Here is a 24,117-nt window from a genome sequence, read left to right on the forward strand (position 1 = left end):
ATGGCATCCGAAATGGCCGCTCAAAAGAGGTTAATCGACGAACTCGTTAGTAGCGGAGTACAACCTGAGCCTGTGCCCGTCACACAACCACAATCTGAACCATTTGTTATTCCTCCCAGCCAGACCACGTTACCATTTGTTATTCCGCCAATTCAAACCACGTTTGAGGGAATTGTCAACCCGCAATATGCTTATGCCCAAAATCCTCCGTTCTATCCTCCTTACGGGCCAGGCTATCAGCCTCAGGGTGTTCCCAACATACTTCCAGACCAACAAGCTTTTTATCAAACTACTGCAGAACCATTTGTGCCAGAACACACCATTCAAACTAAGCCGGAAGTGGGAGAGTCGTCTGCCCCAGTGGACATGAAGTTGCTTAAGCGACTAGATCGTTTCGATGAGTTTATCCGGAAAAGCCAAAGTTTAAGCAAGCCAGGAGTGTTGGACTATGATGATTTATGCCTATTTTCAAATGTACAGCTGCCCGTAGGGTTCAAGACCCCGAAGTTCAACAAATATGATGGAACGGGTAACCCTAAGACACACTTGCGCTTGTTTGCCAACAAGTTGGGCAAGCCAGTGGATGATGAGAACTTGCCGTTGAGATTATTTCCAGAGAGCTTAGAAGGGGACGCCCTTGATTGGTACTCGAATTTAAAGCCAGAGGAAGTGAAGACCTGGCTCGATCTGTCCAACGCTTTTATCAGACAATACGAGTATAACTGTGAGCTGGCACCAACCCGAACTACTTTGGAAGGAACAAAGAGGCGACCATCTGAAGATCATAAGACATATGCTAAAAGATGGAGAAAGATAGCTACGAAAGTGGAGCCTCCGATGACTGAGGATGAAATTATTCGCACATTTATAAAGGCACATGACCCTCCGTATTTTGAAGAAATTTTCCGTATGACTGGTTGTTCTTTTGCTGCAATTGTGAATAAACTGGAAGAATTTGATGACTTTGTAAGAGCCGGGAAAATTGTCAACGTCTCTGCTCTCAAATCCCAGTTGGATGCTTTGCAAAGTCAAGGAAGCAATGTAAGAAAGCCGTCGTTCAAAAAGAAGGAGGGGGAGGCAACCTTTATCTGGAACCAAAACCCTTCACCCAGACCCCGATATCAACACAATCCTACCTACCAACCACATTACCCTTACTACTCAAATCCGCATCCTGTATATACCACCAACATCCACCACCCTAGACCCCGCCCAAGCTATCCTAACCCACCTTCAGCCCCTTTTCAAATTTCTCAACCAAATCCACCCCAAAACAGACATCGCCCTCCATATAACCCAAGATTTCCTCCACCAAATAGACCTGTTTACAATCACCCTCAACCTCCTGAACCTTACAACCGACCACCTAGCCGTACATTTACCAGTTTAGGCAGGCCTCTGAACTAATTGTATGACCAGTTGAAGGCTGCCGGGAAAATTGGTACGGTGCCCCCTCCTACCTATCCATATGGCATGCCCGCGTGGTATAACCCGCAAGCTGTTTGTGCTTATCATTCAGGGGCACCCGGACATTCAACCATTGATTGCAAGGCCCTCAAGCATAAAGTTCAAGATATGATTGAAGCTGGAGAAATCGTGATCAGAAAAAGGGAGTCACAAGGGCCGAACGTAAATAGGAACCCTTTACCGGAACATGCCAATATCATTGGGGTTATTCTGGATGATACGGAGTATGTGGAACCGGTCAAAGAATTGACAAGGGAAGCTAAAGTGTTTGGGGTCACAGACCAACCCTTTGTCATAGAATTGCCACTTGAAGAGGACGAAAAGCCCTTTATTTTGGATCTCACGCCAGCCGAGAGTGAGGCTTTGGAGCCGGTGGTTATTGAATTCCCGCAGCAAGAGCCTGTTTTAAGCCTGCAACAAGTGCCATGGAATTATGATGAACCTGACGTACGGATTGGGGAAAAGTCAATTGCTAAAAAGGAAGTGTCAGTGGGCACCAGATCAGGAAAGGTTGCGAGTCCATTTGAAAATACCATTCCGATTCAAGCAAATAACTCCGAGCCGCTCGTCAAACCAACAATCACCGAGAAAGAAGCCTTGGATTTCCTTAAGAGACTTCAGAGAAGTGAGTACAATGTAGTTGAGAAGCTAAGTAAGTCGCCTGCCCAGATATCCATGTTGGATCTACTCTTCTCTTCAGATATGCATAGGGACGCGCTGATCGAGGTGTTGACCAAAGCTCAAATCCCTAAGGACATTTCAGTTGATAATTTCTCTCATGTAGTTGGAAATGTGTTATTTACCAAGCAAATCACTTTCTCTGACGAGGAATTGCCGGCGGAGGGCATTGGACATAATAAGGCCCTGTACATAGTTGTAAGGTGCAACGGAAAAATGCTGCCGAAGGTGTTGATTGACAACGGATCTGCGCTTAATATCTGTCCTTGGAGCACCTTGGAGAAGCTAGGATTGCAAGACATCAAGCTGAGGCCTTCAGGGACCGTAGTCCGAGGTTTTGATGGAGCACAAAGAGAGCCAATAGGAGAAGTAGACTTAGTGGTCGAGATGGGACCCGCACAATTTCAAATAACCTGCCAAGTCATGCACTTTCCTAGTGTTTACAACGTTTTGCTTGGAAGGCCCTGGATTCATAAGTCCGGAGCTGTGCCGTCTTCATTGCATCAGTTGCTGAAATTTGTAGTAAACGACAAGCTGATAACTATATTTGCCGAAGAGGATTGCCTTGTAATCACCGATTCCGAGTCCAAAGAAGAGGGTAGCCGAAGCTCCACAGTGACCCCTCATAGCACATCTGATATTGTCTCCGTCAGTTGGATAACAAAGGAGGAGCAAGCTCTATCAAGGGCCAGTGTCATGATGGCTGAAGAAATGATCCGTGGAGGCTATGAATTTGACAAAGGGCTGGGACGAGATCTGCAAGGAATTTCGAAGCCAGTGGAGATTATTGAGAAAAAGGATTCGTTTGGTTTAGGCTTCCGACCGACTGCTAAGGATATCAGAGAAATGAAGGAGCGCAAGAAAGCGGAGAAAGAAGGAAGACAAAGAGCTCTTGACATTCCACCCCTGCATTATACTTTCCCACGACCAGCCGAGGTGATCATGTCAGAAATCAACCCAGTTGACGAAATTGAAGCTAGTTTGGCCCGATTGTTCGTTGGGGCAACATTTGAAGATAGTGTTCCAGGCGAAGCTGAATTTCCTGACATCCCCGAAGGATCAATTCCCAATTGGACAGCCGAGTTCCTGCCCGTTCGGAAGGAGTTTCGGTAAACTGAAAGGGGTTTTTCATTCATGTGAATTCATGAAAAGTTGCATCTGTAAATAGCCAATGAAAACAATTTTACTTTTTGACTAACATTTTCGCATGTAAATATTGTTAAGTTTTCATTTCCATTTGCTTTCAATCAAAGGTTTTATGAAAATGTACAAGTTGTTCTTGTCATGTTGTTTTGTTTATTCATTTGTTTATATTTTCGTTGTATTGCTTGACCATTTGTTTGTTGTATGCTTATTTGCTTATTATCCCACATTCGTTAATTCTTTCAGATGGCCAAAAATAAAATTATTTGACCCTTTGGATATCACAATTCTGGAATTCGATAATGGCAATCTCTATATCACTCACGACTTGGAGGTCTGTGAATCCGAGCTCCAAAGCGAGAGTGATAATGAGGAAGTATTCGATTCTTTTGCAAAGGACCTTGAACAATATGAGGAAAAACCAAAACCGAACCTGGAAGAAACAGAAAAGGTTAACATTGGCACTGAGGATGAAGTTAAGGAGGTTCAAATTAGTATTCATTTGAGTGAAAGACAGAAAAATGAGATGCTTGAATTCTTGACCATGTTCCAGGATGTATTTGCGTGGTCCTATGATGATATGACTGGCATTTCAACTGACGTAGTAGTGCATAGGTTACCCACAGACCCTTCTTTTCCACCCGTAAAGCAAAAACCCAGAAAATTCAAACCAGATATGAGCCTCAAAATAAAAGAGCAAATTGAAAAACAACTCAAAGCCAACATTATCATTGTTTCCCATTACCCAATTTGGCTTTCGAATCCAGTCCCTGTTCCAAAAAAGAATGGAGAGGTGCGAGTTTGCGTTGATTATAGAGACCTTAATAAAGCCAATCCTAAAGATGATTTCCCTCTACCAAACATTCACATTCTCTTAGACAATACTGCCGGACATGAGATTGAATCCTTTTGTGATTGTTTTGCTGGCTACCACCAAATTTTGATGGCAGAGGAGGATAGGGAGAAGACTGCTTTCATTACCCCTTGGGGTACCTTTTGCTACCGAGTCATGCCTTTCGGTTTAAAGAATGCTGGAGCAACATATCAGAGGACCATGACAACCCTATTTCATGATATGATCCACCGGGAGATGGAGGTCTACGTGGATGATATTATAATCAAGTCTAAAAGGGCAGAGGACCACTTGGTTGATCTGAAGAAATTATTCGGGAGGTTACGGAAGTACAATTTGAAGCTAAATCCTGCAAAATGCGCCTTCGGAGCACCTGCGGGTAAGCTGTTGGGTTTCATTGTCAGCAAGAAGGGCATAGAGATAGATCCAGTCAAAATCAAAGCAATTCGAGATATGCCAGTGCCAAAAACTCAGAAGGACGTGAAAAGCTTCTTAGGGAAGATTAATTTTATTGGGAGGTTCATCGGCCAACTAACTGCCACATGCGAGCCGTTGTTCAAATTATTGAGAAAGAATGTGCCGTTGTATTGGAATGAGGAGTGTCAACAGGCTTTCGACAAGATTAAAGATTATTTGTTGCATCCACCAGTCTTAGTGCCACCCAAACCGGGCCGACCTTTGATTATGTATTTACCTGTACTCGATGGAGCAGTAGGGTGTGTTCTAGGTCAGCACGATGACTCTGGAAGGAAAGAACAAGCCATTTACTATCTAAGTAAGAAGTTCACGCAGTACGAGGCTAATTATTCATTCATTGAGAAAAGCTGTTGTGCATTGGCCTGGGCGGCTCAAAAGTTGAGACACTACTTGTTGAGCCATACCACTTATCTTATTTCCCGATCTGATCCTCTGAAGTTTCTTTTGGAGAAGCCGATGTTAACCGGACGCCTGGCCAAATGGCAGATAATTCTATCAGAGTTCGACATTGTTTTCACTTCACAAAAGGCGGTCAAGGGGCAAGCTATAGCTGATCATTTGGCGGAAAATCCAAGGGATGATGATTATCAGCCACTTCATACTTATTTCCCTGATGAGAAAGTTTTATTCGTAGGCGCTACAGATGATATGAGTGAACAAAGCCCTGAATGGAGGCTTTTCTTCGATGGAGCTTCGAATTCTCTCGGAGTTGGAATTGGAGCCGTTCTGGTTTCACCCGAAGGGAAACATTACCCTGCCGCTGCCAAATTGCAATTTGCCTGCACAAACAACATGGCTGAATATGAAGCCTGTATTTTTGGTCTCAAAATGGCTTTAGAAATGGAAATCAAAGAGTTGATAGCTTTCAGTGATTCAGATTTGCTCGTGAACCAAACTTTGAAGCAGTGGATAACCAAAGATTCAAAAATTCTACCCTACCATTGTAGTCTGCTCACTCTGGCCAAGCAATTTCAAAATTTGGAATTCAGACATCTCCCTCGAGCCCGAAACGCATTTGCTGATGCTTTGGCCACCTTGGCTTCCATGATCCAGTATCCAGATGAATTAAAGATCGAACCAATCCAAATTCAACTTCAAGACAAGCCTGCCCACTGCTGGGTTGCAGATGAGTCTTTTGACAATGTTCCTTGGTATAGTGATCTTAAGGAGTTTCTTAAAACTGGGTCTTACCCTCTGCATGCTAATACAAAGGACAAGAATTTTCTGCGTAGAATGGCTTCAAAATTTTTCTTAAATGGAGAAGTGTTATACAAAAGAACCTCAGATTTGAACCTTTTAAGGTGCATTGATGAAGATGAAGCTCAACATATGATGAAAGAGGTGCATAGTGGCGTTTGTGGACCTCACATGAACGGCCATTTGCTAGCGAAAAAAATCATGAGAATCGGATACTTCTGGCTTACCATGGAGCATGATTGTATAGATTTTGTCCGGAGATGTATAAAATGCCAAATGCACGGTGACATTATACGCGCTCCACCCACTGAACTGCATAGCATGACCGCCCCATGGCCCTGTTTAATGTGGGGTATGGACGTGATTGGTACAATCGATCCTCCCGCTTCAAATGGACATCGATTTATATTGGTGGCGATCGAGTACTTTACCAAATGGGTTGAAGCGGAGTCATTCAAACATGTCACGAAGAAGGTAGTGGCCAATTTCTTGAGGGATCACATCATCTGTCGTTTTGGAGTACCCGAAACCCTTATTACAGACAATGCTAAGAATCTGAACAATGACATGGTAGATGGACTATGTGAGCAGTTCAAAATCAAACACCGCAATTCTGCCATTTATAGGCCTCAGATGAATGGAGCTGTAGAAGCCGCAAATAAGAATCTGAAGAAAATTATTCGCAAAATGACAGAAAAGCATCGCGATTGGCATGAAAAGTTGCCTTATGCATTGATGGCGTACCGGACTTCTATTCGGACATCGACTGGGGCAACGCCATATTCACTTATGTATGGGATGGAAGCTGTATTACCAGCTGAGGTTGAAATTCCGTCGCTACGAATCCTTATGGAAGCTAAATTGGAGGAGGCCGATTGGATCAAGCAGCGCCATGAGCAATTGACTTTGATAGATGAGAAGCGATTCAATGCTATCTGTCATGGGCAATGCTATCAAAAACGTGTGGCCCGAGCTTACAACAAAAAAGTCCATCGGCGGGCATTTGAAGAAGGTGATAAGGTACTGAAGCGAATTTTGTCAATGCAAGATGAAGCTAAAGGCAAGTTCGCTCAAAATTGGCAAGGGCCGTTCATTATCCAAAAGGTATTACCTGGCGGAGCTCTTATTTTGGCGGAAATGGATGGACGGGTTTTCCCTCAACCCATCAACTCAGATATGTGCAAAAAGTTTTTCATTTGATCATGCAAATTTTCTTTAGAAATTCATGCAAATGGCGAAAATGCAAGTCAGGCCATCTTCTTTTACACTAAAAACATTTTATCTCTACTTGTCCCCTTTGAGCCGTCAGAATTGACAAATTTCGTTTGATAACTCTTGAGAATTGCAAACCCCACACTGGGGCAAATTTGTTTCGGAAAAAAAAAAAAAAAAAAAAAACCCTACACTGGGGCAAATTTAGTTTTCAAAGAAAAATGCAAAAAGTGAGGAAAATACAATGAAAAATGCAAAGAGAGAAAAACTGATCAAACTGGGGCAAATTTTCCTCAGTTTCGGAGTTGTTTTCAAAAGGGTGCAATCTCAAGTTATTTCACCCCTCGTATCAAATCTGCTTTCAAGCCTCAACCTTTCTTGAAAAACACCCTACCGGATCTCATTACAAAAGCCCAAAGTCCTGGTTTTCGTCACTTGCTGCATTTCTATTAGGAAATTTGTTAATCAACTGGCAGGTGATGTCTATAATGCTTTCGCCTAATCTCACAAGGGAAATGCATTCTACTGATGACAGAAATCTTCAATTCATATTTCTGAGCCGATAATGGTCGAGATATTTCATGGTTCTCTAGGTGAAAACCCGAAAGGGCGCCTCGAAAAAAAAAGGAAAGAAAGAAAGAAAAGAAAAGAAAAGAAAAAAAAAACAACAAAAAGGGTGGGGGCAACCTTGGTGAAAACCCGAAAGGGCGCCAAGGTAGGTTTTCTCGACAGACAAGCTCAAGAAGGAACAGCCGGTGACCTGGTTCATTTGGGGTTTTCCTCATATTTGTGATACTTCTGCCAATATCGGATTCCGAAGAGAAAATATCCAAAGTTTTGAATATGATATTCGTTGGTTAAATTTGTATTTGTTCTTTACAAATATTCTTTTGCAAAATGTATCTTTATAAACCTCTTGGTTTTCTCAAATTATTTGTGTGTGAATGCTTATGATTGTCTACATTCTTTTGCATGCTCATCTTTGCCTAACATAGGAAATCATCTTGCATATACTAATTTTCATGCATCATTCTTTTACCATTAAATTCAAATGAATGATAAACCCTGAGGTTTGTGCAAAGATAGGGGATTCAATCATCAGTTACAGGAAGTAACATACAACAAAGCTACCACCTGGATTGGGTGACGTGGTAAATCTGCATTTTATCAGTCTCAGAAATTGAAAGGTTTAAGGCAGGCGCCGCCGAGCAGAAATAAAAGCATCACAAGACTCATGTTTACACGACTCTCAAGGCAAACCGGATCAAATAATGGTGGCAAACCCATTATTTCTTCTTTTCTTGCAGGAATGTTGCATTTACAAACAAAAGCAGCCACTCTCTTTTTGGCACCTAAACCGATGTCAGACAAAACTTTCCAGTAAACAAGGATCGATGTTATTTGCAAGACTCGATCATAAGAAATAGCATCAGCTATCGTTTCAGTCACAGAAATCCAAATTTCCCTCTTGGTACAAAAGTTGAACTATTCTCAGGTAAAAAAAAAAAAAAAAAAACTCAATTCATTGTTTAAACTTCCCCAATGAAGTTTCGTTTTAAATTCCTGTTCGGGTCAGTCCCGTTTTAAATTCCTGTTCGGGCCAGTCCCGTTTTAAATTCCTGTTCGGGCCAGTCCCGTTTTAAATCCTTGTTCGGGTCAGTCCCGTTTTAAATTCCTGTTCGGGTCAGTCCCGTTTTAGATTCCTGTTCGGGCCAGTCCCGTTTTAAATTCCTGTTCGGGTCAGTCCCGTTTTAAATTCCTTGTTCGGGTCAGTCCCGTTTTTAAAATTCCTGTCCGTTCAAATCATTTTGCAGCTGAATAACACAGGTAAGTATTTGGTGTCTACTTCTTTGTCTCAAGTTTTTTCAAAACTCAAACAAAGAGGGGCAAACTGTAGACACCAAATTTTTAAATAATTTGTATGTTGCATCTAATTCATGATTTGGTTTTAGATTGTCTGCATTTTAGTTGTTACCTTTTTATTTGTCTTTTATTTGCTAATTATTTGTCATATTAATTTTGTTCACGTTTTAGTTTTAGTTTTAGTTTTAAGTTTTAACGTAAAATTTGTGAAAAAAAAAAAGAAAAGAGGAAATTGATGAAAAATGAAAAATTGTGCTTTGTTGATTCTAGTTTATTTAGTTTCTATCCAATGTTAATTAAATTACCTTTTTTGTTGTTTTTGTTGTTTGTTATCTATTTTTATTATCAGTTTTATTTAATTAATTTCAAAAAAAAAAATCAAAAAATCACAATTCTATTTCTGCCGGTTCCATTTCCACTTCTCAACCTAGCACTTTCCATTGTTATTGCCGACTCCACTCCACTCCCAATACCTCAATATATACATCCCACTACGCTATATCATTTCCAATTCACTACAATCATTACCACTCACCATAACATTCTCATTTCAATTGTTCCTATGCCGTGAGCTGTGAAGTGATCAGCTTCTTTGGAAATAACGACGAGAGAGAGAGAGGTGAGGACTTAGCTTATCTTCCAGCCTCACTTCAAGACCAACCGAGAGAGGGAGAGAGAGAACCGAGAGTCAAACTTCCTCCAATCCAGCCGCAAGTTTGAGCCAGGGAGAGGGAGAGTTGCGGACTGCAATTCTGGACAGCCGAGAGTGGAGGATTTGCAGCTGCTAGTCGTGTGTTTTAGGCTTCAAGCTAAGGTAATTTCTAGACTTGAACTAATTGATTATGGGTAGATGAAGCTGTTTAGAGGCATGCATGTGAGAGTTGTACGTTTAGATGAAGAATTGAGTTACCAGAAATGGGTTTCAAAAGAATTGGAAATGCCGTGAGTTTGAACTAGAAATTTCAGCTTTAACTTGTTACTTTATGATGATCTGAGCTTAGTTGTGTGGTTAGTTAGTTAATAGCTGGATGATTATTCTTTGCATGAGGTTAATCAACCTTGTTTAAGCAAGAATAGTGAAAGAATATAGAATCTGTTTACATGCATGTTAACCGAGAGAGAGTTTGGATGAATTTCTGGTAAGATGGTGATTTTGATGACATTCGAACTTGGTTTTGGATCTAATCTGATAGATAACTTGTTATTTGGTTTTGCATGTGAACTTTATGGCCAGAAATTCGGTTGCATGGCTGGAAATTTTTATTGGAAGTTGTTGGACTGCTAAACCAATTTTCCCAGCTTAGCTGATGGAGTTGTTTTGGGAGTTGTATGGGTATTTTAGTATGAGATTTGCTGGAAAGTGTTTGATTCTCACTTGGTTGTGTGTTTAGCTAACTAAATGCTGGATGATTAAGCCCTGCATGAGATGATTTAGCTGTGTGTAAACCAGAAATTTGAATGAAACCAAAAATCTGTTGCATGCATGTCATCCGTAAATAGTTGAGCAAATTCTGGAATTTTGGATGAATGTTGTTGGTGACCGACCCTGCTTTGGAATAGAATTGATAGTAACTTCATTTATTAGTCATGCATGATAGCTTTGAGTACATAATTCAGTGATTTGGCCAAAATTGTTGACACATAGCTGCTGGAAATGTTTCAATTTATCCGAGGGAGGGAGAAAGAATTTTTCCAGTTTAGACGTGAGCTTTCATAATTGTTCCCTTGCTGCACTTTCATTTAGCCGTGGTTTCCTTTGGTCATTCCTTTGCTGCACTTTTCATCTAGCCATGAGTTGCACATCTTAGTTCCTTAGCTGCACTTTTCATTTAGCCGTGAGTTATCATTTTGTTTCCTTCGCTGCATTTTTCATAAACCCATAAGCTTGATGAGCTTTATATGTGCGAGGTTCATGTGAAGGGAGTTGCGACATAGCAACAGAAATTTTCGTCGTAGATGGTTTTCTTTCTTTTGCTGCAGTTCATCTTCATAATTTGCTGTTTTCCTAGCTTTTCGCAACAATACATAAGCTGGTTTGCTCATTTCTTTTCGCTAGCTGAATTAGGTGTAGAAAGGGGTGGTGTTTGATTGGTTTTGAAGTTGTATGCTCGGCTCTAAACATTGTGAACCCATTTTTAAACATTGCTGGATTTTTGATGAGATTAGAAATGTTGAATCTTCTTGGCATAAAATTTCCTAGCACTTGCATGTTTGTTCCTGATATGTTTTGGTTTGTTTGGGGAATCAAGTTGGGAGTTATGTTGTTTGACTCAAAGTGGGGATGTTGCTAGATAAAATTTGTCCAAGCTTGGCGTTAGTTTTGCCAAAATCTGTTTGAAAAAAAAATGAAAATGCACCAATCTTTGAGTGGGTTTTTGTAACAAAAGTGCAGCAGTCTTCGGTTGCTAGAGTATGTGAAGTAATTGCAGAAACTTGTTTCATGGCTATTGCATAGAATTTGCATGTTTTTTCCTTCTAAGTTTTCTACCTGTTGAGGCGATGGTAATGACATAGTTTGCAGCTTAGTTAAAGCTATGTATGTGAGCTTGAGATCTGATTTTTTGGAAAATAAGATGTGAGTTTGAGTTGGGTTTCGTTTGAGCAAACATGAGAGAAAATATTGCAGAAACTCACTTTGAATTTGATTTACCTGCTTGTTTGGTTGTTAGATTCATGCTTTAATGTGTTGGTTAGAAGATTTTTCGATCAAAATGGTGTTAAGGTTGAGAAAATGAAAGTCACGGTTGTCTTCTGGGTTGCCGAAAGCTTTCAGCAGAAATTTCTGCTGCAGAATGTTGTTTCTCATGTTGATTTTCACGTAGCTTGCATGAAAACTGCATGAATTAATCTCTGAAAATTACATTTTTAACCCCCAAGTCCCCTCTTGACTCACTAGGGCCCAAGTAATTGGAACATTTAATCAATTTGATCCTTCTAAGTTTCTTTTTGTTCCACAAGAGCCCAAGCATGTTCTAGTATCTTGTAATTAAGTCCTAAAATCATTGCAACTTCAATCATTGTTTGACTTTTCCTTTATTTTTAAGATCTTTGAAGTGCTTAAACGATTTATTTGGACTTGAATGTTCGAGTAATGCTTGTTTTGGGTCTTTAGTAGATGCTATATTTGGAAATTGAACGGGTTATTCCGTTTTCTTGGTCTTTAAGCATTTTTTGAGCTCATTCAAGTTGCAATTAGGTGGTTTTTGATGTTTTTGCTTATACTTTACTTTTAAATTGATGCCTTGACCCCTTTATTGTTTTGAAGCCATTTTCCTTCATTTGCTTACCATTAGGGGAAGGTATAACTTTCTTTTATCCTCTTTACTTCTCTCTTACGTGCTCCTACGTGTTACGTGAATATGCATGTCTACTTTGCTTTCTTAATTCCTTGCATTTATTTCATTTACTTTTACTTTTATTTAAATTATTCATTATGGGGTATGTGTACACCTCTTGGCTTGTAATAGATAGGGCATAGCAAGTAATTTGGTCCATTTTCCCTTTCCCTTTTGTTTTAATTAGCAAATGTAATGGTTGCATGCCTATGTGTTATATGTTAAACGCTTTATTAGGATTTTGCATCTAGTCAAGCATGCTAAGTGTTATGTGCTACGTGTTTATAAGTGAATCGCATGTCTACTCGCTTTTTGTAGTATAGATGAATGGAATGGATGAATGTACGTCACCACACTAGTCCAACGCTAGTTGTGGCTTCTTTTATTGTTTCCACTAGTCCAACGCTGGTCGGAATTCATAGAATGGGCTAGTCCAATGCTAGACCCAATAGGTTTTTTTTCTCTTCTTTCCTTTTTCATTAAGTGCATGATCACCACATATCATGCATTTCCTTAGTTTATCATTTGGCATGTTCCTCAAACCCCTTCCCCTTCACTTTAGGACTTGCATCTCATGCTAGTTAGGGTTCATTTGTGTGAAAATCCCCTTCCGATAAGGGAAACGAGCGAGTGTGGCTACTCGATAGCCTTAGCACGCTAGTTTCGCCTTCTAATCAAAGGGAAAATCGAAGTCGAAAAGTTAGAAGTCAACCCCCGTACCCGACTTGTTGCATTCCCCTAGGGTCATACTTTCATTTTTATCACTTCCATACTCTTTTAATCACATTTTTCTTACATTTCTCCATCCATATTTTTCACTACATCTTTATCATTTATTTACTTTACTTCACAAATGAAATTCAAGTTTCACTTATATATGTACTATTCTATCTTCATTCATTTGCACACACAAACACTTTGATTTTCATACAAATTCACACATGCACTTTCTTTACACATTCGCACACAAACACTTTGTTTTTTACATCATTTCATACATGAATTTTTTCATACACTTGCACACTTGCACTTGAGTCACCATTTGCATCAATCGACCTCTATGAGGTTTCCCTTTATTGGCCGTCACAATTCATGTGGTTTGGGACCAAAAACCTCACGAGAGACATCGTAGAATTTAGGATTGCATTTCTCATTCATTAGTCTTTGTCCAAATTGTGAATACATACTTTGGGTAGAAAAAATTAGGAAAATAAGGGTTAAATCACGCAACTAGCCTTGGCTAGGTCGAAGGGGTGCCTTGGATTTTTATCCTTGCCTTCCCCTTCGTCAAATGTGACTCCCGAACCTTTTTCTTTGTTTGCGTAGACTAGGAGTCGTTCAAAAGGGTTTCTTACTTTTTTCCTTAAAAATTTCACTTTTTGGGTGACTTGGTACACCCTAACTCTATACTAAGTGGCGACTCCATTTTTCATATAAAAAACCCTTTTTGAACTATTTTCTTGGGTCAAATCGTCGCATTTTCAAAAGTCCCATTTAAACCCATTTTTATTTTTATCAAAAAATTCACTTTTTCCAAACCAATAAAATCCCAAAAGCAATCATTTTATTTTTCCAAAAAATGGGGCGCGACAGTTGGCGACTCCACTGGGGAATTCCTAAGTGGGTCCAAGCATTTTGACTTAACCATTTGTTTCTTTTTTTTCTACCCTTTCTATGCATGGCATGTGGATATTAGGATTGCATTTTTTATTTTTAGGACCTTTTGTCTTATGTACGTAATCAAACCAATCCCTCGACTCACGAATGTATGTTTGAGTGAATGTTTACTTGTTATCTCGCGCTTGCATTGCATTTTTGGGAGGTATGGGTCACCCTAGAGCCTCGCGTTGGTTCTTGACCCTTGGTTTCCAAGTCTGAAGGCTCGGGGGACCTGAGCTTATCGAGTCTAGATGCATTAGTAAACCCTAACCTCATGCATCCATTTTAGCTTGCCTAGGGTAGAGTCAGCCATACCCTATTAGGGACACTATTCACGAGGGGAGGGGTCCAACCCCTTTCTTCTTTTTATTGCTTTATTTCCTTGTGTTGATTTTGTTGCTACAATGTGTTATGTGTATTTATCGGACTGAGTTAACTTTTCTTGGTTTTGTGTCCCAATTGCATTCACAAACCCTAGCAAATAAGAGGTCTGGCATGACTTTTTTTAGAAACCTACCCTTGTAGATAGGCTATTGCACATGTGAAAATTGTGATATATCTTGTTCATAAATTAATGCCATACCATTTTTAGGCCTACCCTTGGCACAAAAAGGGCCCCCCAAATAGGACATGCATCCGAATTGTTCAAATAATTACTAACTCATGTCTTTTTCTTTTTTTTTTCTTTTTTTCTTTTGAATAAATTGCAGAAATTCAGTAACGATTGGTTTATCTAAAGAAGCCTTTTGCATTCTCAGGTCAATTTTCAAAATAGCTTTTCGGAAAAGCCCCATTATTACGCGATCCCGAAGTAGAGCCCAAAGGAATCGTGTAGACATGAGTACTCAACCAGAATCATCCGATAAGGCCGTTGCAACTACCCAGCCGGAGGCCGCAAGTCCTGGGGTTCAGTTGACTGAATTACTCGCAAAATTTGGGGAAATGGCATCCGAAATGGCCGCTCAAAAGAGGTTAATCGACGAACTCGTTAGTAGCGGAGTACAACCTGAGCCTGTGCCCGTCACACAACCACAATCTGAACCATTTGTTATTCCTCCCAGCCAGACCACGTTACCATTTGTTATTCCGCCAATTCAAACCACGTTTGAGGGAATTGTCAACCCGCAATATGCTTATGCCCAAAATCCTCCGTTCTATCCTCCTTACGGGCCAGGCTATCAGCCTCAGGGTGTTCCCAACATACTTCCAGACCAACAAGCTTTTTATCAAACTACTGCAGAACCATTTGTGCCAGAACACACCATTCAAACTAAGCCGGAAGTGGGAGAGTCGTCTGCCCCAGTGGACATGAAGTTGCTTAAGCGACTAGATCGTTTCGATGAGTTTATCCGGAAAAGCCAAAGTTTAAGCAAGCCAGGAGTGTTGGACTATGATGATTTATGCCTATTTTCAAATGTACAGCTGCCCGTAGGGTTCAAGACCCCGAAGTTCAACAAATATGATGGAACGGGTAACCCTAAGACACACTTGCGCTTGTTTGCCAACAAGTTGGGCAAGCCAGTGGATGATGAGAACTTGCCGTTGAGATTATTTCCAGAGAGCTTAGAAGGGGACGCCCTTGATTGGTACTCGAATTTAAAGCCAGAGGAAGTGAAGACCTGGCTCGATCTGTCCAACGCTTTTATCAGACAATACGAGTATAACTGTGAGCTGGCACCAACCCGAACTACTTTGGAAGGAACAAAGAGGCGACCATCTGAAGATCATAAGACATATGCTAAAAGATGGAGAAAGATAGCTACGAAAGTGGAGCCTCCGATGACTGAGGATGAAATTATTCGCACATTTATAAAGGCACATGACCCTCCGTATTTTGAAGAAATTTTCCGTATGACTGGTTGTTCTTTTGCTGCAATTGTGAATAAACTGGAAGAATTTGATGACTTTGTAAGAGCCGGGAAAATTGTCAACGTCTCTGCTCTCAAATCCCAGTTGGATGCTTTGCAAAGTCAAGGAAGCAATGTAAGAAAGCCGTCGTTCAAAAAGAAGGAGGGGGAGGCAACCTTTATCTGGAACCAAAACCCTTCACCCAGACCCCGATATCAACACAATCCTACCTACCAACCACATTACCCTTACTACTCAAATCCGCATCCTGTATATACCACCAACATCCACCACCCTAGACCCCGCCCAAGCTATCCTAACCCACCTTCAGCCCCTTTTCAAATTTCTCAACCAAATCCACCCCAAAACAGACATCGCCCTCCATATAACCCAAGATTTCCTCCACCAAATAGACCTGTTTACAATCACCCTCAACCTCCTGAACCTTACAACCGACCACCTAGCCGTACATTTACCAGTTTAGGCAGGCCTCTGAACTAATTGTATGACCAGTTGAAGGCTGCCGGGAAAATTGGTACGGTGCCCCCTCCTACCTATCCATATGGCATGCCCGCGTGGTATAACCCGCAAGCTGTTTGTGCTTATCATTCAGGGGCACCCGGACATTCAACCATTGATTGCAAGGCCCTCAAGCATAAAGTTCAAGATATGATTGAAGCTGGAGAAATCGTGATCAGAAAAAGGGAGTCACAAGGGCCGAACGTAAATAGGAACCCTTTACCGGAACATGCCAATATCATTGGGGTTATTCTGGATGATACGGAGTATGTGGAACCGGTCAAAGAATTGACAAGGGAAGCTAAAGTGTTTGGGGTCACAGACCAACCCTTTGTCATAGAATTGCCACTTGAAGAGGACGAAAAGCCCTTTATTTTGGATCTCACGCCAGCCGAGAGTGAGGCTTTGGAGCCGGTGGTTATTGAATTCCCGCAGCAAGAGCCTGTTTTAAGCCTGCAACAAGTGCCATGGAATTATGATGAACCTGACGTACGGATTGGGGAAAAGTCAATTGCTAAAAAGGAAGTGTCAGTGGGCACCAGATCAGGAAAGGTTGCGAGTCCATTTGAAAATACCATTCCGATTCAAGCAAATAACTCCGAGCCGCTCGTCAAACCAACAATCACCGAGAAAGAAGCCTTGGATTTCCTTAAGAGACTTCAGAGAAGTGAGTACAATGTAGTTGAGAAGCTAAGTAAGTCGCCTGCCCAGATATCCATGTTGGATCTACTCTTCTCTTCAGATATGCATAGGGACGCGCTGATCGAGGTGTTGACCAAAGCTCAAATCCCTAAGGACATTTCAGTTGATAATTTCTCTCATGTAGTTGGAAATGTGTTATTTACCAAGCAAATCACTTTCTCTGACGAGGAATTGCCGGCGGAGGGCATTGGACATAATAAGGCCCTGTACATAGTTGTAAGGTGCAACGGAAAAATGCTGCCGAAGGTGTTGATTGACAACGGATCTGCGCTTAATATCTGTCCTTGGAGCACCTTGGAGAAGCTAGGATTGCAAGACATCAAGCTGAGGCCTTCAGGGACCGTAGTCCGAGGTTTTGATGGAGCACAAAGAGAGCCAATAGGAGAAGTAGACTTAGTGGTCGAGATGGGACCCGCACAATTTCAAATAACCTGCCAAGTCATGCACTTTCCTAGTGTTTACAACGTTTTGCTTGGAAGGCCCTGGATTCATAAGTCCGGAGCTGTGCCGTCTTCATTGCATCAGTTGCTGAAATTTGTAGTAAACGACAAGCTGATAACTATATTTGCCGAAGAGGATTGCCTTGTAATCACCGATTCCGAGTCCAAAGAAGAGGGTAGCCGAAGCTCCACAGTGACCCCTCATAGCACATCTGATATTGTCTCCGTCAGTTGGATAACAAAGGAGGAGCAAGCTCTATCAAGGGCCAGTGTCATGATGGCTGAAGAAATGATCCGTGGAGGCTATGAATTTGACAAAGGGCTGGGACGAGATCTGCAAGGAATTTCGAAGCCAGTGGAGATTATTGAGAAAAAGGATTCGTTTGGTTTAGGCTTCCGACCGACTGCTAAGGATATCAGAGAAATGAAGGAGCGCAAGAAAGCGGAGAAAGAAGGAAGACAAAGAGCTCTTGACATTCCACCCCTGCATTATACTTTCCCACGACCAGCCGAGGTGATCATGTCAGAAATCAACCCAGTTGACGAAATTGAAGCTAGTTTGGCCCGATTGTTCGTTGGGGCAACATTTGAAGATAGTGTTCCAGGCGAAGCTGAATTTCCTGACATCCCCGAAGGATCAATTCCCAATTGGACAGCCGAGTTCCTGCCCGTTCGGAAGGAGTTTCGGTAAACTGAAAGGGGTTTTTCATTCATGTGAATTCATGAAAAGTTGCATCTGTAAATAGCCAATGAAAACAATTTTACTTTTTGACTAACATTTTCGCATGTAAATATTGTTAAGTTTTCATTTCCATTTGCTTTCAATCAAAGGTTTTATGAAAATGTACAAGTTGTTCTTGTCATGTTGTTTTGTTTATTCATTTGTTTATATTTTCGTTGTATTGCTTGACCATTTGTTTGTTGTATGCTTATTTGCTTATTATCCCACATTCGTTAATTCTTTCAGATGGCCAAAAATAAAATTATTTGACCCTTTGGATATCACAATTCTGGAATTCGATAATGGCAATCTCTATATCACTCACGACTTGGAGGTCTGTGAATCCGAGCTCCAAAGCGAGAGTGATAATGAGGAAGTATTCGATTCTTTTGCAAAGGACCTTGAACAATATGAGGAAAAACCAAAACCGAACCTGGAAGAAACAGAAAAGGTTAACATTGGCACTGAGGATGAAGTTAAGGAGGTTCAAATTAGTATTCATTTGAGTGAAAGACAGAAAAATGAGATGCTTGAATTCTTGACCATGTTCCAGGATGTATTTGCGTGGTCCTATGATGATATGACTGGCATTTCAACTGACGTAGTAGTGCATAGGTTACCCACAGACCCTTCTTTTCCACCCGTAAAGCAAAAACCCAGAAAATTCAAACCAGATATGAGCCTCAAAATAAAAGAGCAAATTGAAAAACAACTCAAAGCCAACATTATCATTGTTTCCCATTACCCAATTTGGCTTTCGAATCCAGTCCCTGTTCCAAAAAAGAATGGAGAGGTGCGAGTTTGCGTTGATTATAGAGACCTTAATAAAGCCAATCCTAAAGATGATTTCCCTCTACCAAACATTCACATTCTCTTAGACAATACTGCCGGACATGAGATTGAATCCTTTTGTGATTGTTTTGCTGGCTACCACCAAATTTTGATGGCAGAGGAGGATAGGGAGAAGACTGCTTTCATTACCCCTTGGGGTACCTTTTGCTACCGAGTCATGCCTTTCGGTTTAAAGAATGCTGGAGCAACATATCAGAGGACCATGACAACCCTATTTCATGATATGATCCACCGGGAGATGGAGGTCTACGTGGATGATATTATAATCAAGTCTAAAAGGGCAGAGGACCACTTGGTTGATCTGAAGAAATTATTCGGGAGGTTACGGAAGTACAATTTGAAGCTAAATCCTGCAAAATGCGCCTTCGGAGCACCTGCGGGTAAGCTGTTGGGTTTCATTGTCAGCAAGAAGGGCATAGAGATAGATCCAGTCAAAATCAAAGCAATTCGAGATATGCCAGTGCCAAAAACTCAGAAGGACGTGAAAAGCTTCTTAGGGAAGATTAATTTTATTGGGAGGTTCATCGGCCAACTAACTGCCACATGCGAGCCGTTGTTCAAATTATTGAGAAAGAATGTGCCGTTGTATTGGAATGAGGAGTGTCAACAGGCTTTCGACAAGATTAAAGATTATTTGTTGCATCCACCAGTCTTAGTGCCACCCAAACCGGGCCGACCTTTGATTATGTATTTACCTGTACTCGATGGAGCAGTAGGGTGTGTTCTAGGTCAGCACGATGACTCTGGAAGGAAAGAACAAGCCATTTACTATCTAAGTAAGAAGTTCACGCAGTACGAGGCTAATTATTCATTCATTGAGAAAAGCTGTTGTGCATTGGCCTGGGCGGCTCAAAAGTTGAGACACTACTTGTTGAGCCATACCACTTATCTTATTTCCCGATCTGATCCTCTGAAGTTTCTTTTGGAGAAGCCGATGTTAACCGGACGCCTGGCCAAATGGCAGATAATTCTATCAGAGTTCGACATTGTTTTCACTTCACAAAAGGCGGTCAAGGGGCAAGCTATAGCTGATCATTTGGCGGAAAATCCAAGGGATGATGATTATCAGCCACTTCATACTTATTTCCCTGATGAGAAAGTTTTATTCGTAGGCGCTACAGATGATATGAGTGAACAAAGCCCTGAATGGAGGCTTTTCTTCGATGGAGCTTCGAATTCTCTCGGAGTTGGAATTGGAGCCGTTCTGGTTTCACCCGAAGGGAAACATTACCCTGCCGCTGCCAAATTGCAATTTGCCTGCACAAACAACATGGCTGAATATGAAGCCTGTATTTTTGGTCTCAAAATGGCTTTAGAAATGGAAATCAAAGAGTTGATAGCTTTCAGTGATTCAGATTTGCTCGTGAACCAAACTTTGAAGCAGTGGATAACCAAAGATTCAAAAATTCTACCCTACCATTGTAGTCTGCTCACTCTGGCCAAGCAATTTCAAAATTTGGAATTCAGACATCTCCCTCGAGCCCGAAACGCATTTGCTGATGCTTTGGCCACCTTGGCTTCCATGATCCAGTATCCAGATGAATTAAAGATCGAACCAATCCAAATTCAACTTCAAGACAAGCCTGCCCACTGCTGGGTTGCAGATGAGTCTTTTGACAATGTTCCTTGGTATAGTGATCTTAAGGAGTTTCTTAAAACTGGGTCTTACCCTCTGCATGCTAATACAAAGGACAAGAATTTTCTGCGTAGAATGGCTTCAAAATTTTTCTTAAATGGAGAAGTGTTATACAAAAGAACCTCAGATTTGAACCTTTTAAGGTGCATTGATGAAGATGAAGCTCAACATATGATGAAAGAGGTGCATAGTGGCGTTTGTGGACCTCACATGAACGGCCATTTGCTAGCGAAAAAAATCATGAGAATCGGATACTTCTGGCTTACCATGGAGCATGATTGTATAGATTTTGTCCGGAGATGTATAAAATGCCAAATGCACGGTGACATTATACGCGCTCCACCCACTGAACTGCATAGCATGACCGCCCCATGGCCCTGTTTAATGTGGGGTATGGACGTGATTGGTACAATCGATCCTCCCGCTTCAAATGGACATCGATTTATATTGGTGGCGATCGAGTACTTTACCAAATGGGTTGAAGCGGAGTCATTCAAACATGTCACGAAGAAGGTAGTGGCCAATTTCTTGAGGGATCACATCATCTGTCGTTTTGGAGTACCCGAAACCCTTATTACAGACAATGCTAAGAATCTGAACAATGACATGGTAGATGGACTATGTGAGCAGTTCAAAATCAAACACCGCAATTCTGCCATTTATAGGCCTCAGATGAATGGAGCTGTAGAAGCCGCAAATAAGAATCTGAAGAAAATTATTCGCAAAATGACAGAAAAGCATCGCGATTGGCATGAAAAGTTGCCTTATGCATTGATGGCGTACCGGACTTCTATTCGGACATCGACTGGGGCAACGCCATATTCACTTATGTATGGGATGGAAGCTGTATTACCAGCTGAGGTTGAAATTCCGTCGCTACGAATCCTTATGGAAGCTAAATTGGAGGAGGCCGATTGGATCAAGCAGCGCCATGAGCAATTGACTTTGATAGATGAGAAGCGATTCAATGCTATCTGTCATGGGCAATGCTATCAAAAACGTGTGGCCCGAGCTTACAACAAAAAAGTCCATCGGCGGGCATTTGAAGAAGGTGATAAGGTACTGAAGCGAATTTTGTCAATGCAAGATGAAGCTAAAGGCAAGTTCGCTCAAAATTGGCAAGGGCCGTTCATTATCCAAAAGGTATTACCTGGCGGAGCTCTTATTTTGGCGGAAATGGATGGACGGGTTTTCCCTCAACCCATCAACTCAGATATGTGCAAAAAGTTTTTCATTTGATCATGCAAATTTTCTTTAGAAATTCATGCAAATGGCGAAAATGCAAGTCAGGCCATCTTCTTTTACACTAAAAACATTTTATCTCTACTTGTCCCCTTTGAGCCGTCAGAATTGACAAATTTCGTTTGATAACTCTTGAGAATTGCAAACCCCACACTGGGGCAAATTTGTTTCGGAAAAAAAAAAAAAAAAAAAAAACCCTACACTGGGGCAAATTTAGTTTTCAAAGAAAAATGCAAAAAGTGAGGAAAATACAATGAAAAATGCAAAGAGAGAAAAACTGATCAAACTGGGGCAAATTTTCCTCAGTTTCGGAGTTGTTTTCAAAAGGGTGCAATCTCAAGTTATTTCACCCCTCGTATCAAATCTGCTTTCAAGCCTCAACCTTTCTTGAAAAACACCCTACCGGATCTCATTACAAAAGCCCAAAGTCCTGGTTTTCGTCACTTGCTGCATTTCTATTAGGAAATTTGTTAATCAACTGGCAGGTGATGTCTATAATGCTTTCGCCTAATCTCACAAGGGAAATGCATTCTACTGATGACAGAAATCTTCAATTCATATTTCTGAGCCGATAATGGTCGAGATATTTCATGGTTCTCTAGGTGAAAACCCGAAAGGGCGCCTCGAAAAAAAAAGGAAAGAAAGAAAGAAAAGAAAAGAAAAGAAAAAAAAAACAACAAAAAGGGTGGGGGCAACCTTGGTGAAAACCCGAAAGGGCGCCAAGGTAGGTTTTCTCGACAGACAAGCTCAAGAAGGAACAGCCGGTGACCTGGTTCATTTGGGGTTTTCCTCATATTTGTGATACTTCTGCCAATATCGGATTCCGAAGAGAAAATATCCAAAGTTTTGAATATGATATTCGTTGGTTAAATTTGTATTTGTTCTTTACAAATATTCTTTTGCAAAATGTATCTTTATAAACCTCTTGGTTTTCTCAAATTATTTGTGTGTGAATGCTTATGATTGTCTACATTCTTTTGCATGCTCATCTTTGCCTAACATAGGAAATCATCTTGCATATACTAATTTTCATGCATCATTCTTTTACCATTAAATTCAAATGAATGATAAACCCTGAGGTTTGTGCAAAGATAGGGGATTCAATCATCAGTTACAGGAAGTAACATACAACAAAGCTACCACCTGGATTGGGTGACGTGGTAAATCTGCATTTTATCAGTCTCAGAAATTGAAAGGTTTAAGGCAGGCGCCGCCGAGCAGAAATAAAAGCATCACAAGACTCATGTTTACACGACTCTCAAGGCAAACCGGATCAAATAATGGTGGCAAACCCATTATTTCTTCTTTTCTTGCAGGAATGTTGCATTTACAAACAAAAGCAGCCACTCTCTTTTTGGCACCTAAACCGATGTCAGACAAAACTTTCCAGTAAACAAGGATCGATGTTATTTGCAAGACTCGATCATAAGAAATAGCATCAGCTATCGTTTCAGTCACAGAAATCCAAATTTCCCTCTTGGTACAAAAGTTGAACTATTCTCAGGTAAAAAAAAAAAAAAAAAAAAACTCAATTCATTGTTTAAACTTCCCCAATGAAGTTTCGTTTTAAATTCCTGTTCGGGTCAGTCCCGTTTTAAATTCCTGTTCGGGCCAGTCCCGTTTTAAATTCCTGTTCGGGCCAGTCCCGTTTTAAATCCTTGTTCGGGTCAGTCCCGTTTTAAATTCCTGTTCGGGTCAGTCCCGTTTTAGATTCCTGTTCGGGCCAGTCCCGTTTTAAATTCCTGTTCGGGTCAGTCCCGTTTTAAATTCCTTGTTCGGGTCAGTCCCGTTTTTAAAATTCCTGTCCGTTCAAATCATTTTGCAGCTGAATAACACAGGTAAGTATTTGGTGTCTACTTCTTTGTCTCAAGTTTTTTCAAAACTCAAACAAAGAGGGGCAAACTGTAGACACCAAATTTTTAAATAATTTGTATGTTGCATCTAATTCATGATTTGGTTTTAGATTGTCTGCATTTTAGTTGTTACCTTTTTATTTGTCTTTTATTTGCTAATTATTTGTCATATTAATTTTGTTCACGTTTTAGTTTTAGTTTTAGTTTTAAGTTTTAACGTAAAATTTGTGAAAAAAAAAAAGAAAAGAGGAAATTGATGAAAAATGAAAAATTGTGCTTTGTTGATTCTAGTTTATTTAGTTTCTATCCAATGTTAATTAAATTACCTTTTTTGTTGTTTTTGTTGTTTGTTATCTATTTTTATTATCAGTTTTATTTAATTAATTTCAAAAAAAAAAATCAAAAAATCACAATTCTATT

The 24,117-nt window shown here is 40.7% G+C and overlaps 2 protein-coding genes across 2 annotated transcripts; both read left to right on the forward strand.

The window, feature by feature from the left end:
• On the forward strand, positions 1 to 7,593 carry LOC140038976 (uncharacterized). Its single transcript, XM_072084749.1, has 4 exons — positions 1 to 724; positions 818 to 1,041; positions 1,420 to 3,081; positions 7,504 to 7,593. Exons 1-4 carry the CDS (start codon positions 1 to 3, stop codon positions 7,591 to 7,593), a joined length of 2,700 nt encoding a protein of 899 aa, XP_071940850.1.
• A 7,233-nt stretch (positions 7,594 to 14,826) lies between these two features.
• Positions 14,827 to 22,419, forward strand: LOC140038977 (uncharacterized). The gene is made up of 4 exons (XM_072084750.1): positions 14,827 to 15,550; positions 15,644 to 15,867; positions 16,246 to 17,907; positions 22,330 to 22,419. Exons 1-4 carry the CDS (start codon positions 14,827 to 14,829, stop codon positions 22,417 to 22,419), a joined length of 2,700 nt encoding a protein of 899 aa, XP_071940851.1.
• Positions 22,420 to 24,117: the final 1,698 nt, after the last annotated feature.

Source organism: Coffea arabica, chromosome 1c (assembly GCF_036785885.1).
Source record: "Coffea arabica cultivar ET-39 chromosome 1c, Coffea Arabica ET-39 HiFi, whole genome shotgun sequence".
NCBI lineage: Eukaryota > Viridiplantae > Streptophyta > Magnoliopsida > Gentianales > Rubiaceae > Coffea > Coffea arabica.

Excerpts from the sequence above, each read along its gene's own strand:
- LOC140038976 (XM_072084749.1), top strand. The coding sequence starts at position 1 with ATGGCATCCGAAATGGCCGCTCAAAAGAGGTTAATCGACGAACTCGTT. Across the intron at positions 725-817 it reads CAGACAATACGAGTATAACT|CTACGAAAGTGGAGCCTCCG; the intron begins GTGAGCTGGCAC and ends GGAGAAAGATAG. Across the intron at positions 1,042-1,419 it reads TGCAAAGTCAAGGAAGCAAT|TTGAAGGCTGCCGGGAAAAT; the intron begins GTAAGAAAGCCG and ends TTGTATGACCAG.
- LOC140038977 (XM_072084750.1), top strand. The coding sequence starts at position 14,827 with ATGGCATCCGAAATGGCCGCTCAAAAGAGGTTAATCGACGAACTCGTT. Across the intron at positions 15,868-16,245 it reads TGCAAAGTCAAGGAAGCAAT|TTGAAGGCTGCCGGGAAAAT; the intron begins GTAAGAAAGCCG and ends TTGTATGACCAG. Across the intron at positions 17,908-22,329 it reads CTTTCCCACGACCAGCCGAG|GTGATGTCTATAATGCTTTC; the intron begins GTGATCATGTCA and ends ATCAACTGGCAG.